The sequence below is a fragment of the Azolla caroliniana genome, unplaced genomic scaffold (genome assembly GCF_043228905.1).
Source record: "Azolla caroliniana isolate FFs.n. ecotype wild unplaced genomic scaffold, voAzoCaro1.0.p SCAF_13, whole genome shotgun sequence".
In the NCBI taxonomy this organism is placed as follows: domain Eukaryota; kingdom Viridiplantae; phylum Streptophyta; class Polypodiopsida; order Salviniales; family Salviniaceae; genus Azolla; species Azolla caroliniana.
This window is the reverse complement of record NW_028230448.1, coordinates 15,848,507-15,867,494: the sequence shown is the minus strand read 5'-3', so window position 1 is coordinate 15,867,494 and position 18,988 is coordinate 15,848,507. Positions and strand designations below refer to the sequence as shown.

Here is an 18,988-nt window from a genome sequence, read left to right as displayed (position 1 = left end):
CAAAAAGTCTTGATCCCTACAGGTCATATTTTGCCTATCAAGGGTTATAATTTTCTCATGCTCTATCCTTTGTGTTTGATTTCACCCTCTCTACATCCTTTTGTCTTCTTGAGACAATTGCCTTCAACACTAGTTGTTGTCTATCCACAAATAGATTGGTCAATTCCTCGTTGGGCTTGCACTCCATTATATTGCCTTTACAACATCTGATTGCTTCATTAATAGTGTCACTAGTGCTTGGTGCAAACCCCACCACAAATAATAGGCAATATAAAAACTGGATTGAGAGGAATATATCTATTCTAAGACATCCATTCCTATACTTTAGTTTGGACATATTCTAGAATGTTCGCATGCTTCTAAGTACTAAGTGCCTCAATATTTCACTAGTTCTATATAAGATTGAATGCATTAAAGAAATTATATTACACACCGTACCAATTGTTCTACCTTGGTATTGAACACATATACTACTGTTGTGTAATACGTATTTGTGAGAGACATACCATTCACCTCACCACAGCTTTTGTTAGAAATGATAATTCTTCAGGCATGGGCTGTGTGCTTATGAGGACAAGGGATACTTCTTTGCCAATGCTGCTGCATCGACAGAACCATTTTTGGTTCCAAAATTTAACGTTACAGAATCTAATTATGTTAACCAGCATCCTCCCAAAGTTGGGAACGGATATATTATAGAAGTCCACATATGCGATGATCAATCAGGACATCTCATTCGCAAGGCTATGATAAAACCCCAAGTTAACTTCAGCAAGACACATCATAGAGGACCATTGGGATTGTGAGTTTCAATATCAACATGGCGAATTCCTGGAACAAGTCTTTGAATCTCTTTTTCTAGTCTGTCTACTTCGCTACCAAGGGCTAAGACCACCTCCTCCCCTGAGAGATTTCCATGTGCACATCATACCAACAAGGAAGAGTTAGATCATTATTATCTCACATTTTATAGTAATGTAAATAAAGGAGACACTTTACCATAGAGAGACATGACATTGTCCAAAGCACGGTCATCTGGATCATTTACTGCAGCTTTGAACTGTTACAGGAATCCAAACATTGAATAGCGAAAAAGTTTACAACTTAAGAAAAATAAGCTCTAAACTGCTTCATCTTTTTTGATATATAGTGCTGCATAATAAATAACTACAAACCTGATCGGACCATGCCTCTCGATCAATCTTTTTGAGGTAATTCTGAACAATTACAACTCCATTGAAGTCTGCCAACACAAAGTTATAGATATAAAATGATCCCAATCAAAGGACATGTGCAAATCAGGATGTGAATCCCTATCCTAAAAGTAGTATTGTTAAGATCTGTTCCACCTAGTGGAAATAAATCTTGAAAAAATAAGTATTCCTAACCACGTAATATTAGAAAAAAGTATACATTGGATCCATTCAATACATGAAAACAAGCATGAGGCATAAGTCCACATAAAATACTACTATCTCTTTTTTTTTAGTATTACAACGTTAAATAGACAAGCAAGCACATGCAGCCTCCAAAAAATATCCATGCAGAAACAATGCCATGGAGGATTGCATACGCAATCTGCATGGGTATATGCAACTCACTTGGAGTCTCATTGCAGGACTCCTCTGGCATTTGAAGTTGGATCTCAGTCAATCTACGTAACTTTCTGAAGATATGTATAGGTGACGGTGTTATCCATGGTTACCAGTACCACAAGAAAAGGTCGATTTACAGGATGGCCTTTAAGCAAATAATACAAATGTTCTCATTCCCAGACTGCATTCTCTGCAGTTGAACTCAATAGAAAAAGGCAACACAACATTAAGTGTCAAAGTGATAGGATTCCAGCACATTGACACCTTTTAACACACTTGTTGACAGCATCATTGAGACCATTAGCTCAGAATGTCAACTACAGTTACAGCTATTAATCTATGGCATTTGCACCATTCTACCAAAATTTCCTCCAGGATATATCCATGATGTCCTACATACCAAAAGTAACTCTTTCCAAGTTCAGCATCATCACCACCTTGTATCACTCTATGACAAAGATCTTAACAAGCAGCAGTTTCATTGATTGAATTCATACATTCAATAGAATCTTCTCAGTCCACATTAGAAACCTCTGGAAACACCAACTGCTGCAACCATACTGAAATAAGAGCTGTATTAACGCTTACCTATTTCTGCTTTAAATCTGTAGGATCTTGGTCCAATGACCTCACTTTTGCAGTCATAGACAGCATCCACAGCCTAGGAAAACATGACCAAGATCAATGGTGTCATGTTTTGGCAAAAGTACATATGAAACATCGCCTTCCAATAATATAGAAGTTACCGGATCAACAGAAAGAAAATCAAGCACACGTTTCATATCTTGTTGATCCATTGCCCTCCCTAGTAATGCATGCCGGTTTCGTTGGATCAGAAACACAGCAACCTATAGCAAACAAAAGATGGATAACCATGAGAAGGTCAATGTTTCAGCATCACCAAATATTTGGTATGTTTACATCAACTTCACATTCAAACTGTCTCAAAAACTGAACAGAATGATATTCATCACTATTGACATTATACATCTTTCTTAACTTTATTAAGCTAAATCTTCTAATGCTTCAGGAAATCCCATTGCCGTAATTAACATTCCACATCATGCATAAATATTCACATTGCAGCTCTATCCCATGTTATGAAGACTTTCATCACATAAGAAAATTCATCTAGAACAAATATAACAAAGATGCATGCACAGGCAAGGATAGAAAGTCCATTAAAGAGACCGTTGGAGGCCTGTTGACAATATTAGCATGTTATGAAAACTTTCATCACATATGTTCATCACTTATATTCTCCAAAAATATGTATGCCCATGTTATGAAGACTTTCATCACATAAGAAAGTCCATCTAGAACAAATATAATGAAGATGTATGCACATGCAATGATAGAAAGTACAGACCACTGGAGGCCTGGTGACAATATTAGCATCACTTGCTATCTCATCTGCAGATTGTATTGTCCATGCTTTTGATGTTCTCAGCCCTAAGTGATCATGCTGTCAAGCTTTGATGCAGTTTAATCATCAAGAATTATAGTGTCTTCTGACTGTTTGTGTCTTGTTTATTTATGTTTAGACGGGGGTGGGGACAAGAGTATGGCATTTTGCATTACTTGAGACACAGACTACCTATATTTCATTACATGTGCTTGGTTTCTTGGTTGACTGCTTGTCAAAACAAACTGACAGGAGAGCACTTTGCATAAGCACTTTCCTTGAGTGTTTAGCATTCTTTCACATACCCTGATTTAATCCTGCAATACTGGAATTTAAGACCCTTCCCAATTATCCCAACTTGTCTAATAATATGCGCACATTTTCTATGCTCTCCTTTCCCAATGATTTCTGACTTGTCTAGCAAATTCAAGCATTCTTGATGTGATCAAGACAGACATAAATACTTACCATTCCCAGCAGGCTGCCCACAAACATTGAGCCAATTGGATCATAAATTGGATTTCCTGTAATAGAAACTGCAATAAGAGAGATCCCAGCAATCACCAGGCCAGTCACTGCCGCCCCATCCTTCATGTGACAGGTAGTGACGTTACTCTAAATGTGCAGATGGGTGGGGTATTTTTGTAAAACACTTTAGGGAAAAACTCCAAAATAATCCTGAATTTTTCTTTACCATCCCAAATCCCCTTGATCAACCCTTGAAAGAGTGATTATATCTGCTCTTTGAGCACTGACATTATAAATTTATACCTCTTCTGGTGATTGGCTGAGCCTGTTTGGTGAAATAACCAAAACTTGGGGCATTTGTGGAAATAAAAGAAAAACCAGGGTATTTCAGAGGTTTTACCATAGAAACTTATTCATAGCTCCATAGAAATTACGGCCAAGTATCTCCACTTTCCCCCTCCTACCTCCATCATAACAGCAACAGCAGTTGGATCATGACCACGCCAGCAGTAATCCCACATGGTCATACCTTCCGCAGCTGCACCTTTACGCACAGCATTTAGGGCAACAAGTAAAGAAACACCTGAAATCGTGCATTCATGAGCATCAATGGTCAAACACAATGTACAAATTTTTAACTTGATTTTCCATAAAAAAATATGTCTACCTTCCATTATCATGGAACCAGCAAGAACCATAGCTGCGATAGATACATTATCTGGAGCCTGCCAAAGCAATATATTACAGAAACCATATGGGAACACGTTAAAGCTAAAATTCGTCATCAAAAACCTAGAACAGAATCAAAACCTCTGCTTTCCATAGGTTTGAAACTCCATCAACAATTGTTGCCCCAGAACCTAAACAAAATATACCAACAGCTGATATAAGTGACCAAACAAACCTCTCCTTTGAATAGCCATACCTGAAAAGAAGCAGCCAATTCAGCAGAAGTTCTTTTCAGACAAACAATTTTCACAAATCATAATACCTTATTACAAAACGCCATAGGAATAAAAATGTAACATATAGCATTTCCTACTTTTATAATTATAAATATTTTAAAACAGACTATTTACACACGGATGCAAATCATCAGGTGCTCTCCTGGAACTGATAAGACCATATGCCAGTAAGGCCTGCATGGCGAAATCAAATTGTGAACTTGAATTCATTCTGAATAGGTTAGTTATGTAAGATGTAAAATGATTGCCTAGTTTCTATTTATTAACTTGTCATAAGTACTTCAACAAATATCGAAATTTTATGACATTTTATGAAATTTTAAACAAATTCTAGTGTGTCATTTTATATTTCTGAGACCTCTTGTGCAGTTTGCTTACCTGATTGGCAAGATCAGCTAGAGAGTGGACAGCTTCCGCAAGCATTACATGGCTTGTGGTCATTACCCACACACCACACTTCAAGGAGAAGACAACAAAGTTGCAACACAGTGCAATAATGACAGCTTTTTGACTGGATAACAACATTTTTACATCAGACAAAATCAAATGAAGCTTCAAATATATATAATTAAAACAACAGGTTAAATTATACTGTTCTGCCTATAATGCACTAAATTAAAAGCATGGTATGTGTGCTGCTATTGCCACAACTTCAACTCGATCAGAATGTATCATGATTCAAGTTATAGGGAAGTAAAATAACATTCATCGACAAGCAACAGCAAGATAAATCAAATAATGGCTTATCACAATTACTGGTGTGCAAATTCAAGATAGTGATAATTGGTGGAATATATTACAACTATGTAGAGGGGAACGAAATCTCTGACATTCTGATTGCAAACTACCTGTGGTCTTGTATTTCAGGAGCAGTAAAATTATCTTGACCTCCATTTATAGCATCTGAACTGTAGGCTACAAAAGATCAAACCTCCAGGAATTAGACAGTCTAATATTAGGAATGCATGCAAGAATAATAGCAAAGAAACCGGGAAAGATGATTAAGAAACCGTGCAGATGATTGCTTTATGGGCCTGACAGAAGATAAATCTATTGTTTTTATTGCTTGAGCCAACCATTTTGAGAACATCAACCAAACCCATTCGGACAATAATCAAAGAAAGGTGACTTGCCATGGAGCTAAAAGTCGTGTCAATAACGAACTGCATGTATGAAGTTCTCCTTTGGGCACGCAAAGAACAGATAGCATATCATTTAAAAGCACTCTCTAACCTATTGACTATTTTATTTTCATAAAGCTGGAATTGAAACAGCTTGGTAAATATCAACATGCCAATCCTATTACGTAAAGTTATCGATGATGCATAAAATACTGAACTCAAATATGACAGATGTTTGGCCTCCACTTTTATGATACATATTGGCAGATATCTTGTTAACGTGATTTAATGAAAGTTCCAACTTTCTTCATCATTCACAATGACATGAACGTTTATACTTACAGCTTTGAAATTTAATTAGAATAGTCAAATAATGAACCTTTTTCTGATCTCTTCCATTGAACTCAACTTTTAATGAAAAATTGACAGAAAAGCGCAAGGCACACCCTCAAAACTAGAAGATGGGCCCTGCTGATGGTCCAGTTCATTAGGTTTGATGAAATGGCTTCTGGATTCAAGTAGAATCAGTTACTATTGTCAAACAAGCAGCTTATGGGACAAATAATCAATGATCACTAGCCTGAAATGGCTTTCACTTTCAGGATTCTGTTCTAAGCATCATTAAAAGAAGAAGTAGAGAAGAAAATTAAAACAAATCCTTTTAGTTATTTGGGAAAGCCAAGTACCTCTGCTATGAGAGAAGACGTCTCCTGCTGTAACTGCTGAGCTTTTTGGCAAGAAATTAAATTTCTGTGACCTGAAATGGCCATTAACCTTCTCTACAATTTGGACTCTACCTGTTTATGTATTGACAAAGAGAAACAGAAAAGAAAAAGCTATCTAACTGAGAGATAATTATGATCACTGAGAATATTAGCATACTACGTATGTATGTAATGAGAAAGATGGGATCATTATATCCATTGATAACCTTCATTATATCCATTGATAACCTTCATTATAGCAATTGATAACCTTCATTATGTCCATTGGTAACCTTCGGTATATCCTCACCTTGTGATCTCTTATGGTCTATGAACTGCTCTGAAGAAGGAGATGAAAAAGCATCGTCTGTAAACAATGTTGGTCCGGGTTCTTGTTGAGAATGTGCGAAAGTCTGAGAATTACAGAACTTAAGCTTTGTGGAGAAGAAAGCCTTGTGAAGTGAAAATGAACCACATTCTAATGTCAAGATGTCCACAGGGAAACGGGAAGAAGAAGATGAAGAAGAAATCTCTCTGAGTATTGAGGGAGAAGATCGACGAAGCATGCTTCTCACTCGCATCACAGCAACAACAATTGCAGCGTCGGAGGCGATTGCTCCTTCTAACTGAATTGTGGCAGTTACAGGAAACAAGAACGCTCAATTGTGCTGCTAATGTCGAAGAAGAAGAAAGAAAAGAAAGGAAAAAGAAAAAGAGGAGGAGGAAGGAGAGAGAGGAAGACGTCAGAACATCATTTTCTTCTGTCTGTCTTCTCTGGCTCGCTCGCTCACAGATGCACAGACGTATACACAGACGATCAGGGTCCTCCTGTTGGGAGTTGTGGATTGGTCTGCCATAGCTATAACTCACTCACTCACTCACTCTCGCAAGGGGAGCTATGGCTCTCCTATCTGTCTGTCTTGTCTGTCTGTATGTGTGTCTGTCTGTGTGTGTGTTTATGTGTGGGCTTAATCCTTGGACCATATAGGAAGTAGGATATTTTGGTGGTACTATGTGTACATACATACATTATACATACATACATACATATGTACGTATGTACATACTTTGGTCTTGCCAGGTGTCCCCACAGCAAACATGAACCACATATACATATTGGGCCAGGGTCTTGATTAGAGCCAAGAAATTGATGTTATGGAAACCTAATAGAAATCCGGAAAATCCATGATGGTGAGCGGGACCATTTTATAATCAGAAGAACTAACCACCCAATCCCATCATTAATCACAATGCTAGATTCTCTCTCCCCCCCCCCCTCTCTCTCTCTTTGTTTCGATCGTCCATGGTCATTACTTGTTGCTCCTTCTGAAGATAATATCAATCAATGTTAATGTTGCTCAAACAGGAATTACCTGCTAGGGGTGTTAATTGTGATGCTCGATCCTCTCTCTCTCTATATATAGCTCTATTTCGATCATCCATGGACATTTTATTACCTGTTGCTCCTTCTGAAGATAATATCAATGTATCTAATTGGAATATGCTGAAATTTGTCCATGGTTTCCACTCCTTTTTTCATTGCACTCTAACTATTAATGCCATTATTGTAAACAATTTGTAGCAATGATCCCAAGCGAGACTTATGAAGCTCTTGTTTATAGTGAACATACCATTTTATTATTTCTTAGGAGTTGGAACCGGGACCTTGTTAAATGCTAGAAACCATAGTCATTATACACCTAGAAGTTTAAAATTTCAATAAGTTAACCAATGGCCTGAACCTACACGCAATACAACATGCAACCATTTCCAATGTCACTTACACGATGTATTAAACCAAAACTCTTCAAATCATGCTTTTAGAAAGTGTCCTCGTTCATGTCTAAACACACATCATGACTCATTAAAACCCATAAGTGTTGACTTAGGAAACCATTAAAATTCTAAGTCATGAAGTTTATGTACATGGTTTAAACTCCAACCACTTATCTATGCTTTTTTGTCCATGCTTCCACTCATGATTTAGGGGATAGGTTTAATGTTTGAATGACAACAATTTAAAGCATGCCATTTTCAACTCCCATGCTTTACAAAGTCATGTTGTAGGCTAAACCTATTGGGAATAATAATGATATCTGTCATCCTTGAAAAAGGTCTCGTGTGGAAACCAAATCTCCGATGGAGTCGAAAGCCAGATGACGATAGGTTGATTGCATGGTAAAAGCCCGACCGTTTAGACAGTGCAATGAAAAGTTGTCACGCTATCGAATGCTAATTTTGAAGGTCTAGAAGTATATGCATGGGCTCTTATCCCATAAGAGGGGAGGGCCCCGAAGGCCAAGCACTTGCGACACATGTGGAAACCAAATCTCCGATGGAGTCGAAAGCCAGATGACGATAGGTTGATTGCATGGTAAAAGCCCGACCGTTTAGACAGTGCAATGAAAAGTTGTCACGCTATCGAATGCTAATTTTGAAGGTCTAGAAGTATATGCATGGGCTCTTATCCCATAAGAGGGGAGGGCCCCGAAGGCCAAGCACTTGCGACACATGTGCATACCAAGTCTTCTCTAACAAGTGGAACACTCTTACCTCTATTGAACATCTTCCCCCCCCTCGGTTGTAACAATGTAACATGAGGTCAATACCATGTAACATGAGGTCAATACCATGCCGATGGGGAATGATTGAACCAAAGGAAGCCATGGAATAATGGAAAGTCTTAAACTATGGACAAATGAAGCCAGGCAATAGGCAGATGCCTTCAACTTAAGTCAGAAGTTATGATAATAATAATAATATACTCACTATTTATGTTAATAATAAACAGTATTATGTACTCAGCAGACACTAGTAATGATAAACAATAATGAGATAAAAAGAGGAGGAGTGTTTTTAGAGAAGAAGAAGAAGAAGAAGAAGAATCTGAATGAATTGAATTGTAAACAAAAAAACAATGAAATCCATCCATCATCGTTCTCCAAATGAACGACGGAGATAATAAACAAACAAACAAATAGCTGAGCTTGAGCTCCCCCTTGCGATAAGCTTCTCTCTGTCTCTGTCTCTGTCTCTGTGCGTGTCTCTCTCTGTGTATGCCTAGGCCGCCCGATGCCATGGCTTCTCTGTCTTCCCCTCCTCCTTCGGCTTTCCTCACCATCCCACCCCCCCAGCAGCAATCCTCTTCCCCCCTCCCCAAACCTGCTGAACTGGAGATAGCTGCAAGAAGCAGCAGGAGGAGACATGCCGCAAGAGGACATGGAAGAGCGAGAGCCGCCATGGGAGGAGGAGGAGGAGGAGGAGGATCCCTTTGTTGTTTCTCCTACAAATCTCATCCACTCCAGCCCTACTTCAGAGGAAATATGCAGTACTGTGGAAGTGTGGTTTCATCCAGAAACCTGCGCGGAAGAAGGTTTAGGTGTTATGTCTCTGGACCATCAGGTGGTGATCGTGACGAAGAAGAAGACGAGAATGATAGAAAGACGACCACAGTCGCGACCAATGAACCAGAGCCTACATCCCCGTCACAGCCCAATGAGGTATGGTACGACTCTTTATGTATCCTTCTCCTCGAAGATTGTGCTGGCTTATATGACCGAATTGTGTCTCATAGAAACAAGTGCCTTCATTTTTCTATTGAATAGATTGACCAGTGAAAATTTGTGTTCTTTTTAAAACCAAGACTAATTAAAATGCTCTCAAAACCTCTGATGAATAGAGTTGATTCTGAAAGTTTACTTTCTTTTACTTTAGAATGACCAAAATGGCCTCAAAAACCTTTGAATACATCATCAGAAGAAAAGCTTCATTTACGTAGTGAATGGACTTGATGCCGAAAATTGGCAAAAACAATAATATACTTCAAAGCGAGACATAAAATGTCCTATGCTGTATGAAGAGCATCCAGCGAAGCATAAGGAATCCGGAAATTTGGACCTTGAACATATATTACAAAAAACTTCAGGCATATTATTAAACAGCCACCAATCTTTCCAGGGAATTAAATAGCATGATAAACATCATAGAAATTTTGTAATAGGAAAGGAGGTGGACAAGAATATCCTGCAAATCTAATACTAACTTTGTGCAATTTTCTTGTGATGAGGAATAAAGTTGGGCATTTGAATGCATCATGTTATAGGACCTTCTATTTTGCATCCAGGAAGGTTGATCATTGTGGATTATTGATGTCATATCATGAATAGTGCACTTTTTTTTTCATTCCTTTCTAAAACTCAGCTTTGAGGAATGTTTATTTTGTTACGGGAGACACTTGTTAAAGTCTCCCTTGTTAAAACCGATTACATCCTCTGAGATCACTGGGTTCTATGCAGATCAACGCTCTAATGTCAATTCTATTTTTGGAGTTCCATCCTAGATTGGCTGGATACGAGAAAGATACTGTCTACCATATCAAAATGAGGATATGTTGAGATTCCTTATCAAACCCTAGAACTATTGCATTGCTTATGTTTTGCAAATTGTTCAATGTTGGATTTTGTAAGATATTCTATAAGGCTCCTATATTTGATGAATTCATTGATGCCTAATGTCTCAAAATATTTATCAAAACGTTCTTTGCATGCTTATGATAACATCTACAATTGAGACCCAGGTATTCCGAAAAGTATTCTGGAATATGTTAGTTTCTGAATATCCTCAACTATTCTATTAGAGAAATTGAGACAATAGGTATAGCCAATATGTTGTAACTGCAAGATTAGATACTTTGAATTTACGGTTACATATTACCATGTATTTGGATGTTTCAGGAATCTACCGATAGTGCAAACGCATGTCTTAATATTTTCGCTGTGAGATATAGACTGAGAAATAATGACTTACTCCTCTTTTCCCAACGTGGAACTCTTGTTGTTCAGACAGGTCATAAACCAGTTCCAGAATCTATCACGCTGCAGATGGACGCCTTTAAACTTTTGGATCTGCTTGGTCCAGAGAAAGTTGATCCAGATGATGTCAAAATCTTAAGGGAAAAAGTTTTTGGTTACAGTACTTTCTGGGTAACTGGCCAGGAACCTTTTGGGGATCTAGGTGCAGGAGTTCTTTTTATAGGTAATCTAAGAGGCAAAAGGGAGGAAGTATTCACAAAGCTTCAGCGTCAGTTAAGAGAGGTTACAGGATCCAAATATAACCTCTTCATGGTGGAAGAACCAAATTCAGAAGAATTAGATCCACGAGGTGGCCCTCGGGTCAGTTTTGTCCTCTTACGGAAAGAAGTTTCTGAGCCAAAGTCAACAACTTTATGGCAGTTTGTAATTGCTTTTGTACTATTTTTCATTACTGCAGGATCCTGTCTAGAGCTGGGAATTGCATCACAGGTACGAATATTTCAGTACTAGTTCAAACTTGATATTCTTTCTCCCATTAATGATGAATCTGTTCTGCAGCTTTCGAAACTGCCACCGGAGGTAGTCAGATATTTTACAAATCCAGATGCTGTGGAGCCACCAGACTTGAACACATTGGTTCCATATGTGGAGTCTGCAATGCCCCTAACTTATGGAGTCCTAGGAGTGCAAATTTTCCACGTGGGGCATTCACATAACTTTTCTTAGAAACAGTAGACGAATTTAACTACCACAATCACATCTAATTATTATGCAATTAGGAGTGCTTTAGAGTTTTTTGGAATTCTTGTTTCAATATTCAACCTGTCTATAAGCAGAAGTAGTAATTGCTAGTATTACTCGTTTGTCTATCATATGCATCTTTTTCTTTTTAATCTTCATTATAATCTTCTTTTCCCCCAAGTTCTATTTTTTCTGAAAATATATAGCTCCTCGTTGTGATACTTTATTATTTCTAGTTTTCATACCTCTTATCTCTTTCTCCTGTCTTTCTCTCTTCTTCTTTTTTTCCTTTCTTATTTATTCTCCCGATGGGCCATATGCAATTTGCACTTTTTTACTGCACAGGAATCTAATTCTCACATTTTCTAAGCTCTGTCGGATCACTTCAATCAGGAAGTGGGACATTTTCTTGCTGCTGCTCGAAGGAAAGTAAAACTGGGAATTCCATACTTCATTCCTAACATTACACTTGGCAGCTTTGGAGCCATTACACAGGTACTTTTTGGTATTTATATGTGACAAACTGGTAGCAAGTGGATAATGTTAATGAGCTACACAACTACTAACGTTAATTTGCAATATATGTATATTAATATAGACTCATGCATGCATGCGTGTTCCAGTAAAGAGGTTAGCCAAAACATTTTTAGAAGCAGTGCGTGCTGATTAGTTAATGGAGGATTCAGATTTTTATTTGCCATCTATTGTGGGCCTTGAGCACTAATGCTTATAATAGTCGTTTGGTTTTTCTTAAACATTTGCTCTTAGTCTCTTTCATTCGTAGCATGGTTCTTCTGCCTATCCATACCTCACTCTCCATTATATTTGAACTTATTAAGCATGAGCATTATTGCTCTGGTACAAAGCACAGTGTTGAAAGCAAAAGTCACAGAAATCTAAACTTACAAACACCAGATACATAGGCTCACTGTCAGAAATCAAGCTGAGTAGCAGAGCCAAGACATGAACAATCTCCGATAAGGGGGATATGACAGTATGAGAGATTGATCAAAGCACCAATTCATCAGATATGTCAACTAGAACAGATTCACTAGGGGGTTTCTCCTAGTCATTATCCATATGAGACCAACTTTTGTAACACTTATTATAGCAATCTTTCTTCCTTTAGTGAAGCTCAGTTCACAGTAGATTTAGCCCCTATTATAGCCTATCTTGTTGGAACCTTTCAGAGGTGAGCAGTTTCTGCAGCTGATTGGCGGAAGGCCTCTCAAGGCGTAAATCAGGAAAGCAATATTTCTCTCTGTTGCTGGAATGAATGGCTCACAGGCATAAGGTTTAGTAGATAGCATACTTATCACAAAGCTGGGTGCAGAAACGAGAAAAATGGTTCCAAAGTTTCAAAAGTCTTCTTCTGCCTACCATCTCCTTGGTGTGACTTTAGTGGAAGCTGAACAAGATTTTGGGAAGAAAAGCTGCACAGGAGAAAATGACATGTCAAATTGCAAAAGCAATCCATTAAGAGTACGGCCAGTAATCTTTGACCTCAAATAAGCTAAAACAGAATGTGTATTTTGAGAATAAAACAGAGGTTATCCTTTTGATGAAGGATCAATCATGTCTTGAGTGAGGGGTGATTAACCAATTGCTGCTCACCTATTGATCCTGAAGCAAGTGAAGATACTGATTATTCTTTTCATTGTTCTAGTGACAAAACCATATTTATACAATGCTTCTAAGATAATTCTGAAGATTAAAAGCTAATCTAAAATACAAATATACTAAAAATAGGGAGATTTTAGAAAATGAAAGGGACCTTCCAAAATTATTTGAATAGTGTCTGTTGGAAATGGAGGAAAAAGAGCAAGTAGGAGGTGAGAAGGGCCATTGGAAGCGAGAAATGTAGTGATTAGAGGGCATTTTTGCTAATGCAAGTTTTTTTCGCAAGCACATTTCTTGTAGAAAACATCATGCTAGAAAAGCCTAATGTTAAAGTTATTAAGTAATAAAAATAATTTGCTTTATAAAGTATAAATTAACTTGGAAAAGTGTGTTAGAATAACATGTTCGAATAGCTGTTTCACACATAAATACATCCAATTGCCTTCAATCCTTGGGATAATCATATAAAAAACCTCTTGCAAGAAATAACAGCCGTGTGACAATGACCAATACCATGAATCTGCTACTTGTTACTTCTACTCAACTGCTGACTAGTGCACAGGGCTTGAAATGAAAATAGACATGAGAGGGATGAATCGATGGCTGATGAATCTATGTATCAAAGTTGGGACAGTAAATAGATGATAGAGATGACTGGCAAAGGCTTAAAACATGACTATTTGCTCATTTTAGCACCCCCTAAAAAGAAAGAATTCGGCGTTAACTACAATTTTCTGGGAATTTTTAAAATACAGCAGCAGTATGCACACAATAATTTATTGGGTAATGAGAAGATAAAACTCTACCAAGATGAGGAGGCAGTGATATACATGTGACACCTGGAAAGTTCTGCATGAGATGGAAAACTCCATAGATGCTCTAGCTAGGTAGTAGTCATTACTGAATGAGGAAGGCAAAAATGTTTCAGCATATATATGGAAAATACTGCCCATACATACAGCTGATCAATGGAAAATGACATACTCTAGATACAAAAATATTTTGCTGCCTAATGGGGCAAGGATGCCAACCACCAACCAAGGGCTTGTTAGGGTGGAAATCAATGTGTAAGGCACCGTGGACTAAATAGAGATGGTAATTTACGTAGATGGTTTTAAATCTATGTAGGAAAAATGCACTTTTATATCCTCATTGGATGTATTGTCCATGCAAACATGCATACTTGGATCTCTATTAAATTCTTTAAACACATATAAGACCATGTTGCTTTTTTGAAGAATAAGTCCAAAATCTATAGTGACATCTCAACCATTGGGATGTAATGGAGGGTTGGACGAGAAGGGAGCAGCCAGACAGGCCGCCCTTCCCCACCCCTTCCCTGCCCATCTTTCCAGTTTTTTTAATTGAAAGAGGAAGGGAAACAACAGTTTGCATTGTTGTATTATCATACTACAGAAACGGTTTTTACAACCACAGTGATCCAATGGATGATTATTGCCTAAAGATCAATACCACAGTATCAATAAAGTTGTGGAATTGGTCAATTCCATATCATCTAATGAGGACCCTCCATCAACTCCCCTATATAATCTGCGGCCAGAGTAGCAAGAACTAAAGCCTGTATAGCGCTTGGAAATAGCCCTAAGATGTCATAGGTACAGGAACGAAATGGAATCGGAAGTATGGCTATGTGTTGGAATGATTATGAAATAAGTGGTTACCTAACTATGAGAAGTAATCAACTAGATCTGAAAGAATATTGCAAGATCTTTGATGCTGTTCCCATTGAACACGTGAATCTAGAATAAGAAATTAAAATAGCTCTCTTAGTATCAGATTGTAGCATGTATAAGATGCCAATTACTATATTTTTTGTATATGTATGCAGTTCAGATCCATCCTGCCCGACCGCACAGCAAAATTTGATATTTCATTGGCAGGCCCCTTGGCAGGTGGCTTTTTGTCTCTTGCAATGCTCGGTGTTGGTCTATCACTTTCCACCAATCCTGTAGCAGCTAGTGATCTGGTGCAAGTTCCAAGCATGCTTTTCCAAGGATCATTACTTCTTGGGGTTTTAAGCAGAAATGCACTAGGATATGAGTATGTCCTTTTACATTCTGACATTCTGATCATTCATAATTCAGGAATCCTTTCTTACAAAAAAAAAGCTCTCTAAAAGCTTTACATCGGTAAAGTTGGAACCTATATATTTTAACACTTTTGCTGGAGTTGTTTGCATATTCTGTCCATCCCCTTTTTCTCTGTGATACAACTTACGCACGAAGTCATGCAATCAACCATGATCCATATAATAACTAGTTCCATCAGTAATCAGTAATGGTTTTCTGTGTGTTGCTTGGGTTGAACTGTAGCTTACTGATATTTTTCGATATAATGCCATTCTTTACACCTTTACGTCTCTTGTTAAAGACATAAGAAAATCTAAATAAGCCATGATCCATATAAAAACTAGCTCCTTCAGTAACCTGTCATGGTTTTCTGCGCGTTTCTTGGGTTGAACTATTGACATCAGATCACTTTCTGACCTTTTCTAGCTTACTGATATTTATCAATTTAATTGCATGCTGAATGTCTCTAAAGTAAGGAGACCCTTTTATTTCAGAGCAATGCATGCTGCCACTATCTCCATTCATCCTCTTGTACTTGCAGGCTGGTAAGCTTCTCTTATTGTGAAGGAATTGCTCATAGAAAAGCATTTATTTGGTTATGGTTATTCAAATGCTCAAACTGTTAAATGATTTCATTTGTACACTCAAGTGCTTATTCTCTTTAATAATATTATAGGTGTGGATTAACCACAACTGCATTTAACCTTCTTCCTGTGGGTTGCTTGGATGGAGGCAGAGCCATGCAGGTAAATTTTGAAAGATTGAACTTTAATGTCTATTTATCAAACTGGTCTCTTGTACATAATACAATAGTAGCAGTGGTAGAAATGTAGCCAGGCTGATCTGGAACTATGATTACTTCCATTGGATAGCCACATACGGACACCTTGTAAATGCTCCATTTGATCTGTGTAGACCCACACGTATATCTTCTCAACTATGTTACAGCCGTCTGTCCATTTCCCTATAATTGGCTAGGGTAGGACCCAAGTCTTACTAATGGAACTATTTATTCTTGCATCCACCCTTTCATCCTACGGAGTTGTTGTGTTACCCCATGAAGGTCATCAAACAAGAACCCATTTCTCATGGTCCAATTAAACCACATCCCCCAATACCTAAGGTAGTCAAACACGACCTTATATGATGGTGCGGGCATGCCTTTATCGTCATTAATAAAAACCCAGTTAAAAAGTGATAGAATATTGCCTGTTATCGATGCCCAAATTTGTGATATAACAACCCAAATGGCTTTAGCAACCGGACATGTAATGAACCTATGTTTGGCATCTTCCTCAACCACCGTGCAAAAAAACCATGTCCCATTTAAAATATTTCTACGTTTTAAAGCCATCGCCAACAATCACATGCCAAAGAAAGACCTTAGCACTGAACGGAAGATGAGACTGCCATCCTGCATCCAAAACTCAACGCCACCACTTTACATGTCGAGTAATGTACCATGTGTCTAAAACCTTAGTTGCTAACCAAGCTCTATCTTCAACCAACTTATGGTATACATCAGTAGTGTTCAACACAAAAATTGATTGTCCAATACCAAGTTGGTGTTAATTGATTAGGTTCTTCCATATTGTTTGGCAAGAAAAGAACAAAGTTCCTGATTGGGTCATATCATAAGGTCATTTTTTGATGAAAACTGTCAGCCAATAACAAGACACAATGTGGGGAAAACACATTTCGTATTTGCCATTGATCTAGAAGTTAAGTTTTACAACCACTTGGGTTGGATGTAATCCACTGGAGTTAGGATGTGTGGAAAGGTACTTAGAATGCTTCCATCATTTCCAATTGGAAACATCTACCTCTTTTATAGACTTCAGTTTTCTTGCTTGTGGACATATTGTGTGTATGGTTTACTTTTGACTTCCGTTTCCCCCGCTCGCTTCGAATTTCTTGCAACCACAACCTACATGTTTAGTTCTATATTTGGAAAGTCTATCAGAGAGTCACTTGGAGGAGAGAATCCATACATGCTCTTTTTAATGTATTGAAAACCTTATGTTTGCTATGTTTGGAATGTTTTCCTGAACCTTAATGGAGTAACTAAAAGAGTTGGGAAAACATTCTGTTTTGTATGTTTTGAATTACCTTGCAGAATTGGAGAACACCATTCTCTCCTTAGATTACTCTTGGAATCTAGCAGTGTCATGGAATTGGTCATTATCCCTCATTTGGGCCATCATTGGATAATATCTCTATCTCAACTATTAGGTCTTTGGATTATCACTGTTTGAGTGATTCAAGTATATTTTCCTATTGCAAGAATCCCATTGCACTCTCTAAGACATGTTTGAGGGTTATCAACACTGAAGTTGATCCTCATAGTAATATGTTGATCACATATCCGTTCCATTAGCAAGGGAACATGCTCCAAAGATAACCATATCTTGTAAAATAATTATGCCAATATTTGAGAGTAAAACAGATAGTTGGAATATCTTCTAGCAAGCATGTTCTTGGCTGCTAATAGCATGGTTAAAACTTACAGGCAGCATTTGGGAAGGCTGCCCTGACAGGATTTGCATTGGGTACATATCTATTGCTTGGACTTGGTGTGGTATGTCTTTTGCCATTCTTTTGCAAGTGCTTCGTAATTGCAAAACAGAAAATTAATGTGATTGTGTCAATTTAAACTGCAGCTAGGAGGACCACTATCTCTTCCATGGGGGCTTTATATATTGATTTGCCAAGTAAATCTCTCTTGTGTCATAATAATAGAATCAGTAATGCTGTCTTGCTTCATGCGATGGAATCAGTCTTGGTCTAATCTTCTTTTATATGTTTCCAACAGAGAGAACCTGAAAAGCCATGCCTAAATGATGTGACCGAGGTAGGAACTGGTAGACAGATTGCCTTTACACTAGCCTTAGTACTGGTTATCCTTTTGTTACTACCACTTTGGGATGGCCTTGCTGATGAGCTAGGCATTGGGTTGGGTTCGCCTTTGATATAAGATGATTATTTATGCATTATTTCATCAAATTGGGCTGACTTCTGGCACACACTGACTTCATTCATAGCTCATGTTATTAAAGAATATTGGTTTCAGTAACTCTGCTCCTTGTTTATAGAATTAGGTCCATATTTATGATTATTTAATACCACTAAAATAAAATCAATTTATGTTGCAAAAACATTTTATACGCCAAATGTGGTAGTGCCATTATGATTAAAGCAATACTTCAAGTAAATTTTTATCTAGTGTGCATAGTCAATTTATTATGTTTTATTTAATTTTTGTGTCTGCATGGAGCGTGGTCTTTGTCACATGAATGGTTAACGCTCAAACTGCATAGTGGGGGTGGTTTATTGGAGTACATTCTCGAAGTTAAAACCTTCTTTATTGTCTTGCTCTATTTCTAGGCATGCTACGTTATGCTAGAACTTGAACAAAGTGCTTGATGGCACATCATGCTACAGCTTTGAAAACCCGGCTATATGCCCATT

General features: G+C 37.8%; 2 protein-coding genes across 2 annotated transcripts; one reads left to right on the top strand and one right to left on the bottom strand.

The window, feature by feature from the left end:
• Positions 1-669: 669 nt before the first annotated feature.
• LOC147856349 (metal tolerance protein C4-like) lies at positions 670-7,043 on the bottom strand. The gene is made up of 14 exons (XM_087329655.1): positions 6,569-7,043; positions 6,241-6,351; positions 5,282-5,348; positions 4,812-4,944; positions 4,552-4,607; positions 4,279-4,393; positions 4,136-4,193; positions 3,933-4,051; positions 3,469-3,588; positions 2,342-2,443; positions 2,184-2,256; positions 1,176-1,243; positions 1,000-1,060; positions 670-903 (listed from the first exon to the last, which is right to left on the bottom strand). The coding sequence occupies exons 1-14, from the start codon at positions 6,837-6,839 to the stop codon at positions 782-784; spliced, it is 1,476 nt and encodes a 491-aa protein (XP_087185781.1). The 5' UTR covers positions 6,840-7,043; the 3' UTR covers positions 670-781.
• Positions 7,044-9,331: 2,288 nt separating this feature from the next.
• LOC147856348 (putative zinc metalloprotease EGY1, chloroplastic) lies at positions 9,332-18,593 on the top strand. Its single transcript, XM_087329277.1, has 10 exons — positions 9,332-9,758; positions 11,100-11,558; positions 11,628-11,768; positions 12,204-12,305; positions 15,280-15,491; positions 16,015-16,065; positions 16,197-16,266; positions 18,030-18,098; positions 18,181-18,231; positions 18,333-18,593. Exons 1-10 carry the CDS (start codon positions 9,336-9,338, stop codon positions 18,492-18,494), a joined length of 1,740 nt encoding a protein of 579 aa, XP_087185403.1. The 5' UTR covers positions 9,332-9,335; the 3' UTR covers positions 18,495-18,593.
• Positions 18,594-18,988: the final 395 nt, after the last annotated feature.

What these genes read in the sequence shown, in the direction of transcription:
- LOC147856349 (XM_087329655.1), bottom strand. Translation starts at nt 6,839, where the DNA reads ATGCGAGTGAGAAGCATGCTTCGTCGATCTTCTCCCTCAATACTCAGA. An exon ending in TAGCTGATCTTGCCAATCAG is followed by an intron (nt 4,608 to 4,811) that starts GTAAGCAAACTG and finishes TTCGCCATGCAG; the next exon opens with GCCTTACTGGCATATGGTCT. An exon ending in CAATGTCATGTCTCTCTATG is followed by an intron (nt 904 to 999) that starts GTAAAGTGTCTC and finishes GAAATCTCTCAG; the next exon opens with GGGAGGAGGTGGTCTTAGCC.
- LOC147856348 (XM_087329277.1), top strand. Translation starts at nt 9,336, where the DNA reads ATGGCTTCTCTGTCTTCCCCTCCTCCTTCGGCTTTCCTCACCATCCCA. An exon ending in TAGGAGTGCAAATTTTCCAC is followed by an intron (nt 11,769 to 12,203) that starts GTGGGGCATTCA and finishes CACTTCAATCAG; the next exon opens with GAAGTGGGACATTTTCTTGC. An exon ending in GCTTTGGAGCCATTACACAG is followed by an intron (nt 12,306 to 15,279) that starts GTACTTTTTGGT and finishes ATATGTATGCAG; the next exon opens with TTCAGATCCATCCTGCCCGA.